This window comes from Urtica dioica, chromosome 8, assembly GCF_054948205.1.
Source record: "Urtica dioica subsp. dioica isolate 48M chromosome 8, U.dioica_male_clone48M_v1_H2, whole genome shotgun sequence".
In the NCBI taxonomy this organism is placed as follows: Eukaryota; Viridiplantae; Streptophyta; class Magnoliopsida; order Rosales; family Urticaceae; genus Urtica; species Urtica dioica.
Window position 1 is genome coordinate 43573919 of NC_142763.1, and position 18636 is coordinate 43592554.

At 45.6% G+C, this 18636-nt stretch overlaps 2 protein-coding genes across 2 annotated transcripts in view; both read right to left on the bottom strand.

Annotated features, from left to right (window-relative positions):
• Positions 1 to 7504, bottom strand: part of LOC149389884 (uncharacterized) — an 82487-nt gene extending 74983 nt beyond the window's left edge. The window contains exon 1 of the mRNA XM_089622753.1: positions 7352 to 7504. Within this exon, the coding sequence (XP_089478879.1) occupies positions 7352 to 7504 (153 nt within the window). The remainder of the gene's footprint in view (positions 1 to 7351) is intronic.
• A 3560-nt stretch (positions 7505 to 11064) lies between these two features.
• LOC149389886 (uncharacterized) lies at positions 11065 to 13212 on the bottom strand. Its single transcript, XM_089622754.1, has 5 exons — positions 13115 to 13212; positions 12964 to 13042; positions 12470 to 12714; positions 12254 to 12353; positions 11065 to 11985 (listed from the first exon to the last, which is right to left on the bottom strand). The coding sequence occupies exons 1-5, from the start codon at positions 13210 to 13212 to the stop codon at positions 11065 to 11067; spliced, it is 1443 nt and encodes a 480-aa protein (XP_089478880.1).
• Between the last annotated feature and the right edge of the window lie 5424 nt (positions 13213 to 18636).

An 18636-nucleotide genomic window follows, 5' to 3' on the forward strand; every position in this document is an offset into this window, starting at 1 on the left:
AGCCCCACTACCATGAGTTATAGAACTCTAATGAGAAAATTTTCTTGAGCAAAAATGTTTTTCATATGATTATAAACATGATGTGTAAGATTAAAATGTTTTGATTTTTGAAAGTTTAATTGAAATTGAGTTTTTTACAAAACTAGTTTGAATTTTGAAAAACCGTTTTCACTTTCAAACTTGAAAATATTTTGTCATCCAAATCAAATAAATTTTCAAAATGTTTTCAAAACTATATCTATATCACATATGTTCAAAATCTATATGCTCTTGAAAATTTGAGTGGGAGGTCTCCATGTAGACAAGCCGAAAAATAAAAAGATGTGTAATCTCAAACTTTCAAGTGTTCGAGTGAGTTGAAGTTCACACTTCCCTCACGCACTTTCCCGAAATAGAAAATAGGAAAAGATCGAGTATGTACCTTGTGCCTTTATGCACTAATACTACTCTGAACATGTCGATCTAGGATTCTCTTCTAGTTGTCCGCTCTGTCGCTCTCTAACTAGGAAATCTGTTTCCGAACTTATAAGAGTCGATGAACCAACTCCAAAAACTAAGTGGGAGGGTTATACTTGTTGTTTGTAACCCACGATCTCCAACACTAATGAAAAGTGCAAGTGACGCCAGACTAAGAGTCACCCTCGTGGCCCTCTCTTAAATGAGAGTACTCAAGGACGCTTTGCACTGATCATTGCTCAATGAGCTAAATCCGAAAGTGAGACAATGAGACAAGACCTCCCCTCAGCGGATTTTTTTTCAAAGTCATTCTTTTGGACTAAGTGGTTGGTTACACACTTAGACTCAATCCCTAGTAATCCTCCCTTGAGGCCCTGCGAAAGGATGTGAGTGATCAAACCAATTTACAAGGTGGCTAGTCAAATTTTGGTGTATTGACATCTTGGCTAAGCATTAATGATGTGTCATTTACTTATAAATGGAGATTTTTTGCGGCCTTCCCTCGAAGGAGTAAATTATCGTTTGGTTTATAACACCTTTGGATTTTATAAAGTCTTAAACAAACTTAAATCCTAAACCAAAGATTAATCATAAACTTGTTTCAACTTTTATAGGCAATATGTCTCCCAACTCTCTCTCTTTCATCCTTTCCTCGAACAAACTCGAAAACGAAAACTACATAGACTCGAAACTTAACCTCGACATCATCCTTGCCATTAACAAGCACAAATGGGTACTCACCACCCCGTGTTCTCCTCTGACGAATGATGATTCAACTCAAGAGGACAAAGACACCTTGGCGGCCTGGCTCTGCTCCGATGAGATTGTGAGGTGCTATATCTTAGCATCAATGAAAAATGTGTTGCAACAACAACATCGTGACATCGAGACTGCCGCCGACATGCTCACCAATCTCCATGAGATGTTTGCAGGGCAAAGGCGTCAAGCAAGGCAAAAAGCAGTCTGACAATTTATGAACTGTCGCATGAAGGCTAGGACTCCTGTTGGAGACTATATGATATTGATCATTAGTCATCTGAGTAAAATGGAAATCCTAGGATCTGAGATTGATGGGAAGAATGTCATAGATGTGATCTTAGAAACTCTCCCCGCATCTCTTGATACCTCAAAGATGAACTACTCCATTAGCAAGCTAGTACACTGTTACCAAGCTTATGGAGGAACTTCACACTGCTGTAGGTCTCACTAAGAGAAAGAGGAATCAAGGAGAGGCACATGCTACTGAGCAAAAGGCCTCCGCCTCTGGAACTGTGAAGAGACCTTACAAGGCCGATAAAAAGAACTATCATGCCTACCTCAAAGCAAAGGAACATAGTATTGTACTAGTTACCGAAGCATGCTTAGTAGCTGATAATGTATCAACATGGATTCTTGACTCCGCTGCTACTAACTATATTTGTTGTTCCTTAAATGGTTTTAAGAAAACCAAAAGCTTAGAGGAAGGCGAGTTATGTTTCAAATGGGGTGATGGGAGCCTCGTGTCTGCGAAGGCTGTGGGATCCGTGACGCTGTCTTTTGAAGACCGTACTTTAAACTTGAATAATGTTTATTTCGTTCCTTCCTTTGGAAAGAACTTAATATCTGTTCCTCGTCATCGTGAGCAAGATTATTGTTTAAAGTTCATTAAGAGTGGAATTCGTATTTCGTTTCCTGATAATTCTTTTATCACTGATGCATGTATGAAGAATGCTCTTTTCTACATCTATCCCACTCAACCTTCTCTTTTAGACACCGAAATAGATAATGATCTAATTAGGGAGCCAAAGAGGATCAAACTTTCTGAATCCTCCGATCTAACAAAATCAACATACCTCTGGCACTTGAGACTTGGTCATATCAGTCTAGATAGGATTAAGAGACTTGTGAGGGACGGTCCACTCCAAGACTCTGCAATAGGCTCACTACCTACTTGTGAATCCTGCATAGAAGGAAAAATGACTAAGCGACCTTTCTCCGATAAGGGTCGAAGAGCCACTGAGTTGCTGGAACTAGTACATTCTGATGTATGTGGTCCGCTCAACCAACAGGCACGTGGAGGATACGAATACTTCGTTACCTTCACCGATGATTACTCACGATATGGGTTTGTCTATTTGCTCAAACACAAATCCGAGACCTTTAACGTATTTAAGGTCTTTAGGGCTTTAGTGGAAAAGCAAACTGGCAAAGTGATCAAAACCCTTCGATCTGATCGAGGTGGTGAGTATATGTCTGGAGAGTTCGATGACTTTCTTAAAGAAGAAGGTATCGCTTCTCAGCTTACCGCACCTGGCACACCTTAACAAAACGGAGTGTCAGAGAGAAGAAACCGAACTCTTATGGAGATGGTTAGATCAATGATGAGTTACTCATCACTCCTTCTTTCCTTTTGGGGATATACCCTTGAAACAGCCGCCTACATTCTGAACCAAGTTCCGTCCAAAACAGTTCCTGGTACTCCTTATGAACGATGGACTGGCCGTAAAGTGAATCTTGGCCGCATCCGAATTTGGGGTTGCCATGCACACGTGCTGAGGCAAAAGACTAGCAAGTTGGCTAGTAGGTCAGAATTGTGCCTGTTTGTGGGATATCCAAAGGAAACCAAAGGTTTTACTTTCTATAGTCCCGAGGACGATAAGACTTTCGATAGCACGAATGCTCGTTTCCTTGAGGAGGACTTTATGAAGGATGCTAAACCTAGAAGCAAAATTGTGCTTGAAGAAAAGTTGGGTGAGGAAGCTTCTACCTCATCTGTAAGAACTGTTCTTACCCCAACTGAAACACAACCTAACTCATCAGAATCTCGTCAAGTAGTACTTCGACGTAGTGGGAGGGCTACTTAAAAGCCTGACAGGTACATGTCTTATGGAGACTCTCTCGTAGCCGTCTCTGACATGGATGATCCTGTTTCCCATAGCCAAGCGATGGCTTGTTCTGAATCAAACCTTTGGCTTGACGCCATGAAAGTTGAAATGCACTTGATGTATGTCAACAATGTCTGGAAACTTATAGACCTTCCTGAAGGGATTAAACCTGTAGGGTGTAAGTGGATATACAAGTAGAAAAGGGGTCTTGATGGGAACGTCGAGACGTTCAAAGCACGACTTGTGGCGAAGGGTTATACCCAACAAGAAGGGATTGACTATGAAGAAACCTTCTCGCCAGTCACAATGCTTAAATCCATCCGAATACTCCTATCCATAGCTGCAGCTCTCGACTATGAGATCTGGAAAATGGATGTCAAGACAGCCTTTCTGAATGGCAATCTTGACCAGCGCATTTACATGGCTCAACCAGACGGTTTCGTGGAAGAAGGTCAAGAGACCAAGGTTTGTGAGTTGCTTAAATCCATTTATGGATTAAAGCAAGCATCTAGGTCATGGAATATTAGATTCGATGAAACTGTAAAGAGCTTTGGCTTTGAACAATCAATAGATGAGCCTTGTGTTTACAAGTTAATACACGAAGGCAAAGTTGTGTTTCTGGTACTATATGTCGATGATATACTACTCATTGGTAATGATGTGGGTAAGTTATCTGAGGTTAAGGTCTGGTTGGCAAAGCAATTCGATATGAAGGATCTAGGAGAAGCCGCGTACATTCTGGGGATCCAAATCTTTCGAGATAGGAAAAACCGGACCCTGTCGCTCTCTCAAGCATCTTATATTGATAAGGTAATGGATCGTTTCTCGATGCAAGACTCCAAGAAGGGCCAAACACCCTTTAGGCATGGAGTTTCACTCTCTAAGGACCAGTCTCCCAAGACTGCACAAGAGATTGAAGACATGAGGAAAATTCCTTACGCCTCTGCCGTAGGAAGCCTCATGTATGCTATGCTTTGCACTAGACCTGACATCTGTTTCACCGTTGGCATAGTTATCCGTTTCCAAACCAACCCTGGACCCGAGCACTGGATTGCTGTTAAGCGTGTTCTTAAGTATCTTCGAAGAACTAGGAACTTGATGCTTACATACTCAGGTACTGACCTGACTATGACGGGATATACCGACTCCGATTTTCAAGCGGATAAGGTTTCCAGGAAATCCACTTCGGGATCTGTGTTCATCCTTAATGGTGGAGCTGTTGTGTGGAGAAGTATTAAGCAATCCTGCATTGCTGACTCCACAATGGAAGCAGAATACGTGGCTGCTTCTGACGCATCCAAAGAGGCTGTATGGCTTAGAAAATTCCTTAAGTATTTGGAAGTTGTTCCAAACGTCGACGAGCCCATGACCCTTTATTGTGATAATAGTGGGGCTGTCGCTAACTCAAAGGAACCTAGAAGCCATAAGCACTCTAAGCATATTGAGAGGAAATACCATTTGATTCGAGAGATCCCGCAACGCGGAGACGTGGAGGTGAAGTAGATCTCTGGCAGATCCATTCACCAAGGCCCTAGCGAACATGGTCTTCGACCGACTTCGAGAGGGATTAGGCATGTAGGACTACTCACATCTTCTTTGAGTCAAGTGGGAGTTTGTTGTCAATGGTGCCCACAAGAAGAGTAGTAGTGTCTATTGATGTACATTTGATGTCATATAGTCTTACGAAGACTCTTGCTTGTAATTGCTTATTCATTAATAATAAAGTTGAAACGTTCATTCATTCTTTCTTTGTTTGAAGCTTTATAATAAAACCTTAGTCTTTTAGTCCATAAACAAACTTAACAACTTACGAAGAGACAAATGTAGATTTGCATGAACAAACTCTTCGTAGTTTGCTTAAAACGATATATTCGCAATCTAAGGGTCAAAGGACTATTGACCTCAGTACGATTGTTAGAAGAATCTATGATGTCTGGTTATGAGGCATTGAGAGTTGGGGACTCTATAGTTCTTCTAGGTATCTTCCGAAGGTACTGAATTGACCAGTGCACTTCTAGAGACAAGATAAGAACAAACCATTTAACCTCTTATGTCTCGAAGTCACTACGTATGAATTGCATCATGTTTACCTTAATCCTGAAATTAGACATGCCATTTCACAGCTTAGTATTCTCATTTGAGAAAGTCAGAGTTCGGACTCACTATGTGATTCCGAACAGAGCCTATTGGTGAAGTACTAAGTTGTGAGAATGTCATGAGTAACTTTGTGAAGTTCTCATAGATATGGAATTCATGTACAAGATTGCTGAAATGCAATGTATGTCACCTCATGCTTTGTTCCTTGGAGTGTGAATAAATGAACTGGCCAGTGTCCAAATTGAGTCCTGACTCTTTTGGATGAAACAATGTGACTTGTTAGCTCCTCGTCAATACATTGTTTCTAACTTATTCACAAGCGACAAAGGAGTTGAGGAAATAACAGCTAGAAGGGTAAAATGGTAATTTAGTAAATCCCGACTAGCTGATGACATTCATGAAGGGTAAACATAGATAATATTCAGTGGATCCGCTCATCATAATTAAGTCGAATTCTTGAGTAGAAAATAAATTTATTTGAACCGAGAGATTTTCAGTGTCAACTCTTTAGTGGAGTCAGTTGGCATTAAGCTAAACTTGGAAAAGGTTTGTGAACTTTTGAGTCCAAGTGTTTAGCTCAAGCTTTGTTCATTTGGGTCCATGAGGTCACTGTCACGAATCACATCGATAGGAATAGTTAAACTAGAAGCTAAGTCAAAACGAGAACGAAAATAGTCAAAAGGGTATTTTTGTCTTTTGAGAGAAAGGATGAAATGAATGTCAATAAATTTTTTGACAAGTTCATTTGATGACTTAATGTCACTCGGCCATGACTTGATCATTGGGCCTTGTGAATTAATTTCATTTCATAAGAATTTTATTGAAAATTCTTAATGGGCCTTTTTCATATTGTCATGAACAAATGGAAAAGCTTCTAGAAGGTCTTTCTAGAGCATAATAGGCGCCCACTACCCAAAGAGAAAGAGAGTTCCTTTTGTGCATTAATGTATGAAGATACTTGCCAAAAGAAAAAGAGGAAACAAATTTCCTATACAAGGCAATGGGAATTTCGGCCAAGACAAGTCAAGGGAGAAGAAAAATAAAAGAGGAAACAAATCCAAGGTGTCATGAAGGCTTATGTGGCCGTGTGACTTGGATAGGAATGGGAAATAAAGGGTTGCTCATAAAGACTTGGAAAATAAGAGGAAACTACTTCTTTCCAAGGCCAACCCTTCTCCTATAAATAGGACCCTCATTCCCCTCATTTTATTCATTCCACATAAGTTAGAGATTGAGAGCTTCTCTCTCTAGAACTTGTGGTTGCCGAACTCCTCTCTCTCTCTCTCTAGTTTATTTTCGATTTTTCTTGTTTTGGCACCTAGGTCCTCACTCGACCTAGTGTTTAGCTCTGCGACTTCAAGACTTGTTCTTAAGTCGTAGTGTTTAAAAGTGCCCATTCACTAATTCCTTTATTTCGAGTGATTTAGTGATAGAAACTTTCGTGGTTGCTCGAGGTGCTGAGGAAAGAAAGAGAGACGTGCTGCGAGGGGAGACGAGCGTTGCAAACTTTCCAAAATCTTCTTCAAAGTTCAAGCTTCAAGAAAGGTTAGTAAACATCTTAGCTTATAATAGTTTTTAATTACATGTACTTGCTCTTTTGTCTAGGTTAGTAAAAACCGTTTTTACTTGTAAAAGAAAATTTTTAAAATTCCGCCGCTTACCGAAGCGTTAATTATTTTCTTAAACCCTAGATCGATTCCAACATATGATAACTCTTTTGTCGGCAACATTCCTAGCAGAAGCACCCCAGCTGCAGCACGACATTGATCCAACTTGTGCTAGATCCTTGCTCTCTTCTCCGAAGCTGCAAGGTAAGCCTGGTACTTGGAGATGACGCTCTTGTACTTCGCTATGGTGGCCTTCCGCCCTGAGCGGATTCCTTTATCCTTGATCATCCCGGCACTTCAGTGAAGTTTGGCGACGTTTGCATTCACCATGCCAAGCTCGCCTTTGACACTGACCACATTAGCCGAAATAGCCATGTTCGCTTCTTCGAGTTGAGAAACTTGGCCTTTGAGCTCGTCGACTTGACCCACGGCTATCTTCAGCTCACGAACTTTGCCTTCCATCTGACCCTCCAAAGTCATATCCTAAAACATTTGATGATCAACCAAGGCCTCTTTGAGATTGGTTTCTTTTTTAGCGAACTCAACCTCACATTTCTTGACCATCTCGTCCATCATGGTGTTCTCTTAGCCATCTTGTGGACCTTATTCTCGGCCTCGCGGGCCTTATGCTCATAAGCATAGATGTCATTTTTAATTTCAGCCACGAACTGAGCATAAAGAAAATGGCATAGTTAAGACTTTTGCAAGCTTCAAAATATATATAGAAACACTTGGAAAACATTTAACAAATTTACCTTAGTAATGGCACCAGACATGCCCTTGTACGAGTTCACCCCTACTTGCGATCTCACATTGCCAAAAGGCATAGCGGGACATACAGACCATGATCCCGCCCGAAATGAATTATGATCTTGTTCCGTTTCAAGTTCAAAATTGACCCTGAACCATCTCAGGATGGTTCAAACAAGTCGATGCACCACCCTTTGATGGCGCATCTGACAGAGGCGCTCCTTGAGGGATTGATCTCGATAGGATCAGACTCGGTAGACATTTATATTTTGCCCTTCTTCTTCTCTTCATTCTTTTTTTCTCCTTTCTTTCTTCTCTCTCTTGTCTTCCCTTCATTTTCCTTTCTTTTTCTTCTTTCTCTCCATCTTTTTTTCTCTTTATTTTCCTCTTTCTCTTCTTTTTCATTCCCCTTGTCTTCCTAGGATTTATCCTTTTTTTCCTTTGGTTTCTTCGCCGCCGGAACGGACTCGACTCCCGAGGTCGAATCTCACCGGAGTAATATTCATCTTCAGCACTATCTTAGGTTGAGCCTTGGGCGCCGAAACCTCAGAGTAAATAGCCTCCCCATCTTGGTCACCCCGACATTAGCATCGTATGCGGACGGCGTCGCGCCTGCCTTGAAGAAAGTTCGGCCTCGTCTAAGCGGTTCTCCGACGAGGCCGCATGGTTTCTCCGAGCTCGATAGACCAAGTTCCGCTATTCCTATCAGGATTAAGAAGATTGGAGATGAACTCGGCATTTCGCCCGACGTGGAGCTTCGTGTGCCCCAAGTTGGGGAAGTCCCAAGCAGTCCACCGGAGGGCTTCATCGCCATTGATCTTGATAATTTGCGAAATGGCATGGGACTCCCTCTTCAGCCCATCATGCAAAGTCTTCTCGTCGCGCTGGGTCTGCACCCCTTACATTTGAGCCCGGCTTGCTATCGTTATTCCGTAGTGTGCCACGTAGCATGGTACAAAGAATGACGGGTGTTTACTCCGCTCGGGATCGTTCTGGAGGTTCGTTTCTTAGAGATCATCCTTTGAAGATTTCCAAAGTATGGAGATCTGAGTGGGTTTAGACGTCTGATCAGCTTTTGGGGGTCTCTCCTAGATAGTTCAGCGTGATGGTCGACCTCAACTCTTGCGAGAGCACGGTCGGTGTTGAGGAGTTCGTCAGACATTTTACGGAGTTGTCCAAGAATGGTCACAAGGGTGCCGCATATTTGTGTACCGAGCGGTGGGCCATTTCGGGATGGTTCCCATTTCGCGGGTCCGTCCCTCTCGACACGTCGGCGACCGGTGGTTCGTCGACTTCTCTCCCCATCCCGGTCGACCTGAGGTTACTTCTAGAGTCTGCGTCGCCCTCTGCTTCGTCATCGCCTCTCGGGGGTTCCTCGATGCCCTCCATGGTGTCGCCGATTCGGGTTTCTCCGATTCGAGTATCATTAGGGGAGACGTCCCCCTTGAGTTCTTTAGAATCCACCCCTTCGTCATCTCCGTGGACCCCAGCCCTTTCGACAGCTCTTATCGATTCGTCGGCTACTTCAGTGTCGTCGGAGGCGTGGGATGGTAGAACCTTGCTTGTTTTATTGTTTTGTTTGTTTTCTTAACGAGATTTTTCTTCGCTTGCTTATTTTTTTTATCTTTGTTTGTCATTGATGGAGTTTGTTTTTTGGTATAATGGTATGGCCCCTAGAGACCATCGCGAGAGGAGGAAGTTCACATCCCTCCCGGATCCTCATGCCGGCCCTCGTGTCAACGCTGACACTCACGAGCCCAACTTGGCGTCTACTTCTTGTGCCCCAAGCAAAAGAATGAGGTTTTCTCCTTCGCTGGACTTGCCCGCGGCTTTCCAAAACCTGTCAGGTGTCCAAGGCCCAGACGTGACTCATGCCCTTAACACCCATGCCCTTCCCCGATCGAAGTGTGACGAGGGTTCGTGGCGTCCTGCCTTTGGCACCAATTTTCCACCGGCGAAGAGGCAGCACGGTCCTACCCATCAGACTCTCACCGAGCTCATGGATGACCTCGGCGAACACTATGTTTCCAACCTGAAAGTGACAAGGATTCGAGACCTCAAGTTAGTGATTGAGAAAGGCGAGCTCGATTCCATGCATCATGCGGCGACTTTCTCTCACACGGTGAGTCTTCTTCCTTTTCTCGTCTGCTTCGCAATATTTTGCTTGTCCTTGCATTTCATGCCTTGTCTTATTTTGTAGCTCTTTATCGCGAGTACGTATAACTCCCAGTTGCTCCGCTCTTCTCGTGATCTCGTAAGGAAGATGGGAGATGACAAGAGGGAAGTCTCCATGGAGAGAAACTCCCTTCACGAGGAGGTGGGTCGGCTGAGGCTTGAGGTCCAGGCCGCGCGGGACATCGATTTCAAGGAGGGTTAAGAGGCTTCTCGCGTTGAAGTGGAAGGAATTGGACGAGCGTACCTCGGAGCTGAAGGCGTTAATGTTGACCTCTGACGAGCAGGCTCTCGAGGTGGCTAGTGCCCGTCACAAGATTTCTGACTTCAAGGGGCACGTGACATCCCTCCGGGCCGAGGCGAAGCTTAGCGCTGAAAGGCTTGACTCTCTATGAGTTCAACTTGGAGATGGTGAGAAGATGATTGTGTCTCTTCGCGACAGCCTGGCAGATGCGACCACGAATGTTACCCGGCTTGAGGGGTTGGCCGAGGAGATGCTGGAGGCGACCAACGCGGAGTGGGAAGAAGCTTCTGACAAGATGTTCTGGAAGGGAGTCGCATTGTGGCATCGTGGTTTCCTCTAGGAGAACGCGTGTTTTTATCTTACTTACGCATTCCTTGATGTCGAGGGTACTCATGAGGAGTTTCGTGCAGCTCAGCCTACGGTTGTCGTGCCTGACGCCGCGCTCATTCCTCCCAACCTTCTTCATACGATTCTCGAGGATCCGACCAAGCCATCCACGGCCGCTGCCCCGGAGGATCATCAAGATGGTCCTTCCGAGAGCGAGGCGCAAGTGGATTTGGGGGATGGGTGTAATGGGAAGGACGTTCAAGACGGTGACTTCGACGATGAAGACTGATGTAGTGTTTATCTGACCTCCCTTGTTTGAGGGGTTTTTCTTTTGTGTGGTGCAGTCTGTTGTGCACCTAATTAGCTTCTGACTTTTGGGGGTGATGCGTTGGTTGTGCACCTTGCTAGATACTTACCCAAACTCTCTTTTGTGGTGTTCAAATGGTGGAATGAGAGTGTTATCTTTTAGACCTGTTTTTTTCTACTTTTTTTTTACTTCATGTTTGCTGTATGGGAATGCTTGAGCTTGTGTGGGGCTCTTGCTTCCTTACTTGAGTGCCTTCAGGGTAAGGGAGTGGCCTGCAGAGTGATTTCCACAAATTCCTTCATGGATTTTCCTCATGATGTAGTCGGCCTCGGCCTCGTCCAAGCATCGGAGGAGCGGCTGTGAGTATCCTCTCTTGTAGAGCGTGGATCCTCGCCAAATGTACTTGTACGCGTGATATTTCACCCTCTTAGCTTCGGCTTGATCGGCGGGGAGGGTGTTGTCACGGAGGTATTTGATAATCGACATCATGTAGTTCGGTTGAGGCTCTTCTTCTATCAAGTTCACTTCTTCCTTGTTGATGGACGGGAGCCTCAAGGTCTTGACGGGTACCTTTCCTAATTTTTTGTGGTTGCCACCTGATGCCATCCTAGCCAAGGCGTCGGCCTCAGCGTTCGAATCCCTGGGGACCTGTATTATCTTGTACCAAGAGATTGCTTCCACTCGGAGCTTGGTTTCCTCTAGGTATGCCACCATGTTCTCTTCGTTTTCCTGGTACTCCCCCTTGACTTGGTTGACGATGTGGAGTGAGTCGCAGTGGATCTTGAGATTTTCGACTCCGAGCTTCCTGGCTATGTCCAGTCCGGCAAGGAGGGCTTCATACTCGGCCTCATTGTTCGAGGCTCTAAATTGGAAGTGGATGGCAGATTTGAGCTTTTCTCCGTCCGAGTTGAGGAAGACGATTCCTGCTCCGGACCCGCGAACGTTGGATGCTCCGTCCACGTGCAGACTCCAGACCGGCCCGTCGGGGACGGCCTTCCTTTTCTTTTTTAGGTCCTTGTCCCCCGCGGTCTTTTCTTCCTGCTTGTCTCCGTCGTCTTGGTACAAATTCACATCGTAAGTGAATACGGCGATGAAGTCGGCGACGGTCTGTCGCTTAATCGCGACCCTTGGCTGGAACTCCACTCCGTATTCTCCTAGCTCCTACGACCAGACGACCATTCTCATTGAGGTTCCCTTTTGCAGAGCTTTCTTGAGTGGGTACTCGGTCCTCACTATTACTTGGTGTGCTTGGAAATATGGCCGAAGCTTTCTCGCGGATATTGTCAGGGCGAGGGATAGCTTCTCTGTCTCTGGATATCGCGTCTCAGTGTCTAGGAGAGCCTTGCTCACATTGTACATAGGCCATTATGTTCTTTCTTCTTCCCGAACGAGGACCACGCTAACTGCCCTCGTGGATACGGAAAGATACAAGTAGAGGATCTCGCCATCTTTTGGCTTTGCCAGGAAGTGGTGGTGTTGCGAAGTATGTCTTCAGGTCTCGGAACGTGGCCTCGCACTCATCGGTCCAACTGAAGTTGGCTCCCCCTTTGATGGCTTGGAAGAAGGGCTGACATCGATCGATGGCCTTGGAGACGAACCGACTCAGCGCGGCCACGCCTCCAGTAAGGCTTTGGACCTCATTCACCTTGGTTGGAGACCTCTATCCAGGAGGGCTTGTATTTTTTCGGGGTTGGCTTCGATTCCTCGTTGATTGATAATGAATCCCAAGAACTTTCCCGACTCGACGCCAAACGCGCACTTGTTCGGGTTCAACTTCATCTTGTATTTTCGAAGGAGAGCAAAGGTCTCCTCCAAATCTTTGACGTGGTCCAGTGCCCTGACGCTCTTGATAAGCATGTCATCAATGTAAACCTCCATCGTCCTCCCGATCTGTTTAGCAAACATCTAGTTTACCATGTGTTAGTAGGTGGCTCCGGCATTCTTTAGCCCGAACGGCATTACCTGGTAGAAAAGCAGTCCTCGATCGGTGGTGAATGTGGTCTTTAGTTTGTTCGGTTCATACATTCTAATTTGATTGTATCCCGAGTAGGCATCCATCAAACTCATGAGTTCGTGCTCTGCGGTGGAGTCGACCAGTTGGTCGATCCTCGGCAGGGGGAAGCAGTCCTTCGGGCAAGCCTTGTTGAGGTCGGTGTAGTCGATGCAGATTTGCCACTTTCCGTTCAACTTCTTCACCATGACCACGTTGGAGACCCAACTAGGGAACTTGACTTCGCAAATGAATTTGGTGGAGATCAACTTCTCGACCTCCTAGTTGATCGCAAGATACCTTTCGGGGTTAAATGATCTTCTCTTCTGGATCTTTCTCTTCTCTCTAGGGAGCATGTTGAGCCTATGGGTGATGATCTCTAGGTCGATTCCCGCCATGTCTGCGTGTGTCCATGCAAAGACGTCCTTGTGTTCCCGGAGGAATGCTCCGAGTTGGTCCTTTAATTCGGTCGGCAGGTGTGCTCCGATCATGATGAACTATTCGGGCTTGGCGTCGTCGAGTGTTACGGGCATCAGGTTGCTCGATGCTTCCACTTTTTTGGTGTTGGCTTCCTCCCTCAGGTCCACGTCCTCGAATGTCTGCACCTCACCGATCTCGGTGGTGTGGTCATCTCCGACCTGACATATCGTCTCTATCATCGCATCGTCTCTCTTACCGCGGGACCCTTGGACATGGCACATCCTGGAGTCGGCTTGACTCCCTCGCATCACTCCTACCCCTGTCGATGTCGGGAACTTCATGAGGAAGTGGTACGTCGAGGTGACCGCGTGAAGCTTGTTGAGCGTCAACCGTCCTATGATCACGTTGTGGGCGGAAGGTCGGTCCACGATGAGGAAGTTTACCAAACGCATGGTTTGGGCTCCCCCCCTTCTATCCAAAGGTGACTGGGAGGTTGATGGAGCCTTCCGTGTAGACGCATTTTCCTGCAAAACCGAAGAGTGGGGTTTTGACTGGTGTCGGGTCGCCTTGAACAGGATGTCGGCCGAGCTCTCATTGTCGATGAGGACCCTTTTTTTATCATATTGATGGCATCGTTATGCAGGTTCATTACTTGACGAGCCTCATCTTCTGTGAAGTGAATCGTCTTGTATGGCGTGGTCGGTCACTTGCTTTGGGTGAGATTGATGTGGAGGGAAGGGCCCTCTCTGGCCACCGTTCGCGTGTAGTTCTTTCGCTCGTGCGCGGTATCTTCCACCTCGGGTCCTCCGAAAATGGTGGTCACGAGGTTCAGCGGGGTGTTGGCTATGTCGCCTTGGCCACTGTCATTACTGCTTCCCCTCGCCATGACCTCCTTCCCATGGTCTTGCCATCTGTCGTCTTGGAAAGCCTGCCTTCTTGGCACGGGTTTGGATTGGTGACCATCGCCATCACGAATTCCTTCAGCTCGCCGTTCTAGATGTGATTTTCGATTTGCCTCTTGAGCTGGATGCACTCGATGGTGAGATGGATGTGGTCCTTATCGATGGCCGTTCTTATTGCGCTTTGACGTATCTTTCGCCAAGGGTCGGGACTCGGTGAACATATCTCCATGCATGGCCAGGATTCAGTCCGGCATGGTCTTAAGTGGTGTGAAGTTAGCGTTTCTCTGGAACTTCTCGACTAATATGGGTCTTTGTTTCGGTGGGGTTGGACGTTCGAGGCCGCGACACTGGAGTTTCGGCTTTTCTTCCTTCGTTAATCTTTGTCGCCCCCGTCCTCGTCTCTCCGACGGTTTCCCCTCTCTCAGACTCTTCGGCTTTCGTATTACTCCTCGACCGAGATGTGCTGGGTGGCCTGGAAGATGAATTCCGTCATCGTGGTGGGTCGCTGCTTCACCAACGACGTCAAGAGATCGCAAGCTCGCACGCCATCAATGAAGGCGTAGATAGCGTCAGTGTCCTCATAGTCATCCACCTTGTTTGATTCTTCGATGAATCGGTTAAGGTAATGCTGGAGCGTCTCAGAGCCGCCCTGCTTGATCGTCAAGAGATAAGACTTTTCCTTCCTTCGCACTCGCGATGCGGAGAAATGAGTGAGGAATCTCTCTTGGAGATCCTCGAACGAGTGGACCGACCCACATCCGAGCCTTTGGAACTACTCGAACGCGGTGTCAGTGAGTGTGAGGCAGAACGCCTGACACATTGTTGATGGTGACTGTCTAGCCATCCTCATGTTGGTTTGGTATTGCTGGATGTGGTAGAGGGGGTCTGAGCTCCCGTCGTAGATTGGCATGGCGGGTGAGCGAAAATTCTACTAGGGGGGTAGGAGTCCAAATCCTACTCCCACAAGGAGAAAAACGGAGGAAAAAGTCGGATTTCCCCGCGCGGAGTGAACCAGCCCCGCGCACGGGGCGCGCCGCGCACCAAGACCGCGCGCCACGCGGGTCACACCGCGCGGGTCGCGCCGCTCAAACCGCACGCCGCGCCACCCAGGGCGCGCGCCGCACGGCTACAAAAAAAAAAAAAAAATTCCCTGGGCGACGGGATTTTAAAAATATTTTCCTCAAACACCCAATGGGAAAGACAAAATGTTCATCGCCGGGAACCTCCCGAGCGACGAACTTGGGGGCCTAATGTTGTTGGTTGTTTTCGGAAAACCCGAGACGCCAAGAAGTCACGTCGCTCAAAGGGCCGATGGTCAGGCCGGAGGTCCTGAAGAGTGGCAAGCCTTCAAGCCCTCGCCCAAACTCTTGACTCCTTGAGTCGAGCCTAGCCCCTCGAGTCGAGACTTGAGTCGGCTCCTCGAGTCGAGCCTCGCCCCTCGGGTTGAGACTTGATTCAGTCTCCTCAAGTCGAGCCTCGCTCCTTGATTTTAGCCTTGAGTAAGTCTCCTCGAGTCAAGCTTCGCTCCTCGAGTCGAGCCTTGAGTCAGTCTCCTCGAGTCGAGCTTCGCTCCTTGAGTCGAGCCTTGAGTCAGTCTCCTCGAGTCGAGCTTCGCTCCTCGAGTCGAGCCTTGAGTCAGTCTCCTCGAGTCGAGCTTCGCTCCTCGAGTCGAGCCTTGAGTCAGTCTCCTCGAGTCGAGCCTCGCTCCTCGAGTCGAACCTCGACTCGGATTCTATCCGTCAAATAGCTACATTCATGTCACAAACCCAACATGCAAAGCCCACATAGCGCAACGGGCCCGGAAACAAGACGATCGCGAAAAGCCCGCAAAGACAAGGCCCGGCGCACGCCGCGCCCGGACAAGGCTGCGCCGCACGCTGAGCGGCGCAGACCGCGCCCCGCGGGTTGCGCGCCGCGGGTCACGCGCCGCGCGTGGTGCGCCGCTGCCTCTTGTGCACCTCCACTTGTAGAGGTGCGCGCCCCCAGTCCCACATGGACGACGAAGGACCTTCCTAAGGCTCCCAAACACCTATATAAACCCCCTCTCATTGAGGGGGATGCCATCCATTCATCTCCTATCGATACGCTCGATTTCTCACTCTCCTCTGCTTCTCCTGATGCCATATTTGGCCTGAAGTATTCTCGCAAGTCTCTCTCGTTCTCAGAGGTTCTGAAGCACTCACGGGGACTTCCCGGACGTCGCTCCCTCTGACCGAACGCCCCCCGGTGCTCAAGCACGCCCCTAGGGTTCTCGACTAGAGTTCCCCTTGCGCGTCTAACATGCTAGACGCGTGCGCGATCTCCGAAGTTCCGAGACGCCGCCAAGGACTCCTCTGCGCCTCGTCTCCTTCGTTGAGCACGCTTCTCCACCAAGGTTCCCACGCCTCATACTGCGTCTTGCACGCTTGAACTACATTCTGACCTGATCCCACGCACGGGTACGTAGGCAGCCAACACCCGAGGCACGGTTACTCCTCCTCCTCACCCCTTTCCTCTCCTGAGAGGCGGGTTGATCGGAGAAAACCTAGCTGGAGACTTTCGAGTTCACACTCTTGGCCCAGGTGCGATCACTTGGTCCGGCCTTGGATCGAACCGCCCGAGGTATTCAATAGTTGTTCCTTTTCGTGCGACAACATAAGGATCTTAGATCTTCATGTTCAGGGAAGAGCAGTGTTAGTGCATAAAGGCACAAGGTACATACTCGGACATTTTCCTATATTCTATTCGGGAAAGTGCATGAGGGAAGTGTGAACTTCAACTCACTCGAACACTTGAAAGTTTGAGATTACACATCTTTATTTTTTCGGTTGGTCTACGAGGAGACCTCCCACTCAAATTTTCAAGAGCATATAGATTTTGAATATATGAGATATAGATATAGTTTTGAAAACATTTTGAAAACTTATTTGATTTGGATGACAAAATATTTTCAAGTTTGAAAGCGAAAATGATTTTTCAAAATTCAAACTAGTTTTGTAAAAAATTAATTTCAATTAAATTTTCAAAAATCAAAACTTTTTAATCCTTCACTTTATGTTTATTATCTTATAAAAAAAATTCTCAAGGAAATTTTCTTATTAGAGTTCTATAACTCATGGAGTGGGGTCCGAAATCCGGAATTCTAAAAAAACTGGACTTTCGGAACAGCCGTGCATCTAGGAGTAAAATCGTCATAACTGCGGCTCCGACATCCTTTTGACCTAAAACCAATTACATTGGAAAGAGGACAAACAGACCTTTAATTTGATTCAAGAATCATTAAATTTCAAATTCTGAGAAGAGAGTTATGCCACTTTTACTGCGGATTTTTCTCTAGCTCAAAGAAAACTGGAAATAATTAAATTTCGGAGTTGAGTGCAAAAGAATCGAGTGTAACGGAACGTTTTAGAGAGTTGTTATAAAATTACCAGCAAGATAATATAACTAGTCATAAAATTACAAGCAATTACAAGCAAGAGTTTTCGTGAGATTTTATTACATCAAATGTACACAAGTAAAGACTATTACTCTTCTTGTGGACACCATTGACAACAATAGAAGGCTATAATTAGTATATTGTACTATTGAGTTTTAGTTTGGGCTATTTACTTAAACTCATAATTGAGATATTATTTTAAAAGGAGAAAATGGCGACAAAAATACCTAAGGGCCCGTTTGGTAGTTAACTCAAAAAGTTTTTGTTTTATATTTTCTAATTTTTGTAGTTGTACTGAAAAATTATTTTGCAGTTGTTTTCAAAAAGCTGTTTGGTACAGTTTTCATTTTTGTTTTTGAGAAATTGAATAAACTGAAAAAACTGTTTGGTACAGTTTTCATTTTTGTTTTTGAAAAAATGAAAAAAAATGAAAACTATTTGGTACACCTTTTGAAAAAATGAAAAAAAAATGAAAACTATTTGGAGGCGATGGTGAGGCTCGGTGGTGATTGAAGAAGATGGTCGGATTTTTATTTTATTTTTTCAAGTCTTGCGCACGGGTGAGGAGAAGGAGGAGAGGAGAATAATTTTTTTTCCAAAAACACATTTTATTTGTTTTCAGTTTTCTTTACTTTTTTACAAAACAACTTCAAATTTTTTAAAAAAAATTTTCCGAAAACACCTTACCAAACACATTTTTCAGTTTTGTTTCCTATTTTCACTTCTTGAAAAGTCAAAAACTTTTTTCAAGTCTGTAACCAAACACACCCTAAAGTTTTATGGTGGATACACTTAAATACCCATTCTTTTTTTTCGGCGGCTAAAATACCTAATTTTAAATTTTGGTATCACCGTTACTACTTTAACCGTTATCTTTGACGGAAGTCACATATGGCGCAATCCGATTGGTTTCAGATTTTAAATGAGATATTTAATAAAAAGAAATTAAAATAAAAACCAGAAAAATAAAATAAAGTAATAACAATCAGATATTGAAATAAACAAAAGAAAAGAAAATAGAGCAGAGGTAAAGATAAGGATGGAGATTGCGGAATTGGTGGAGGGATTCGAAGAGCTTAATTGGC

Excerpts from the sequence above, each read along its gene's own strand:
- LOC149389886 (XM_089622754.1), bottom strand. The coding sequence starts at position 13,212 with ATGGCGGGAATCGACCTAGAGATCATCACCCATAGGCTCAACATGCTC. Across the intron at positions 12,715-12,963 it reads ACTACACCGACCTCAACAAG|ATCGGGAGGACGATGGAGGT; the intron begins GCTTGCCCGAAG and ends TTTGCTAAACAG. Across the intron at positions 11,986-12,253 it reads GATGGCGAGATCCTCTACTT|GAGCTAGGAGAATACGGAGT; the intron begins GTATCTTTCCGT and ends GTCTGGTCGTAG.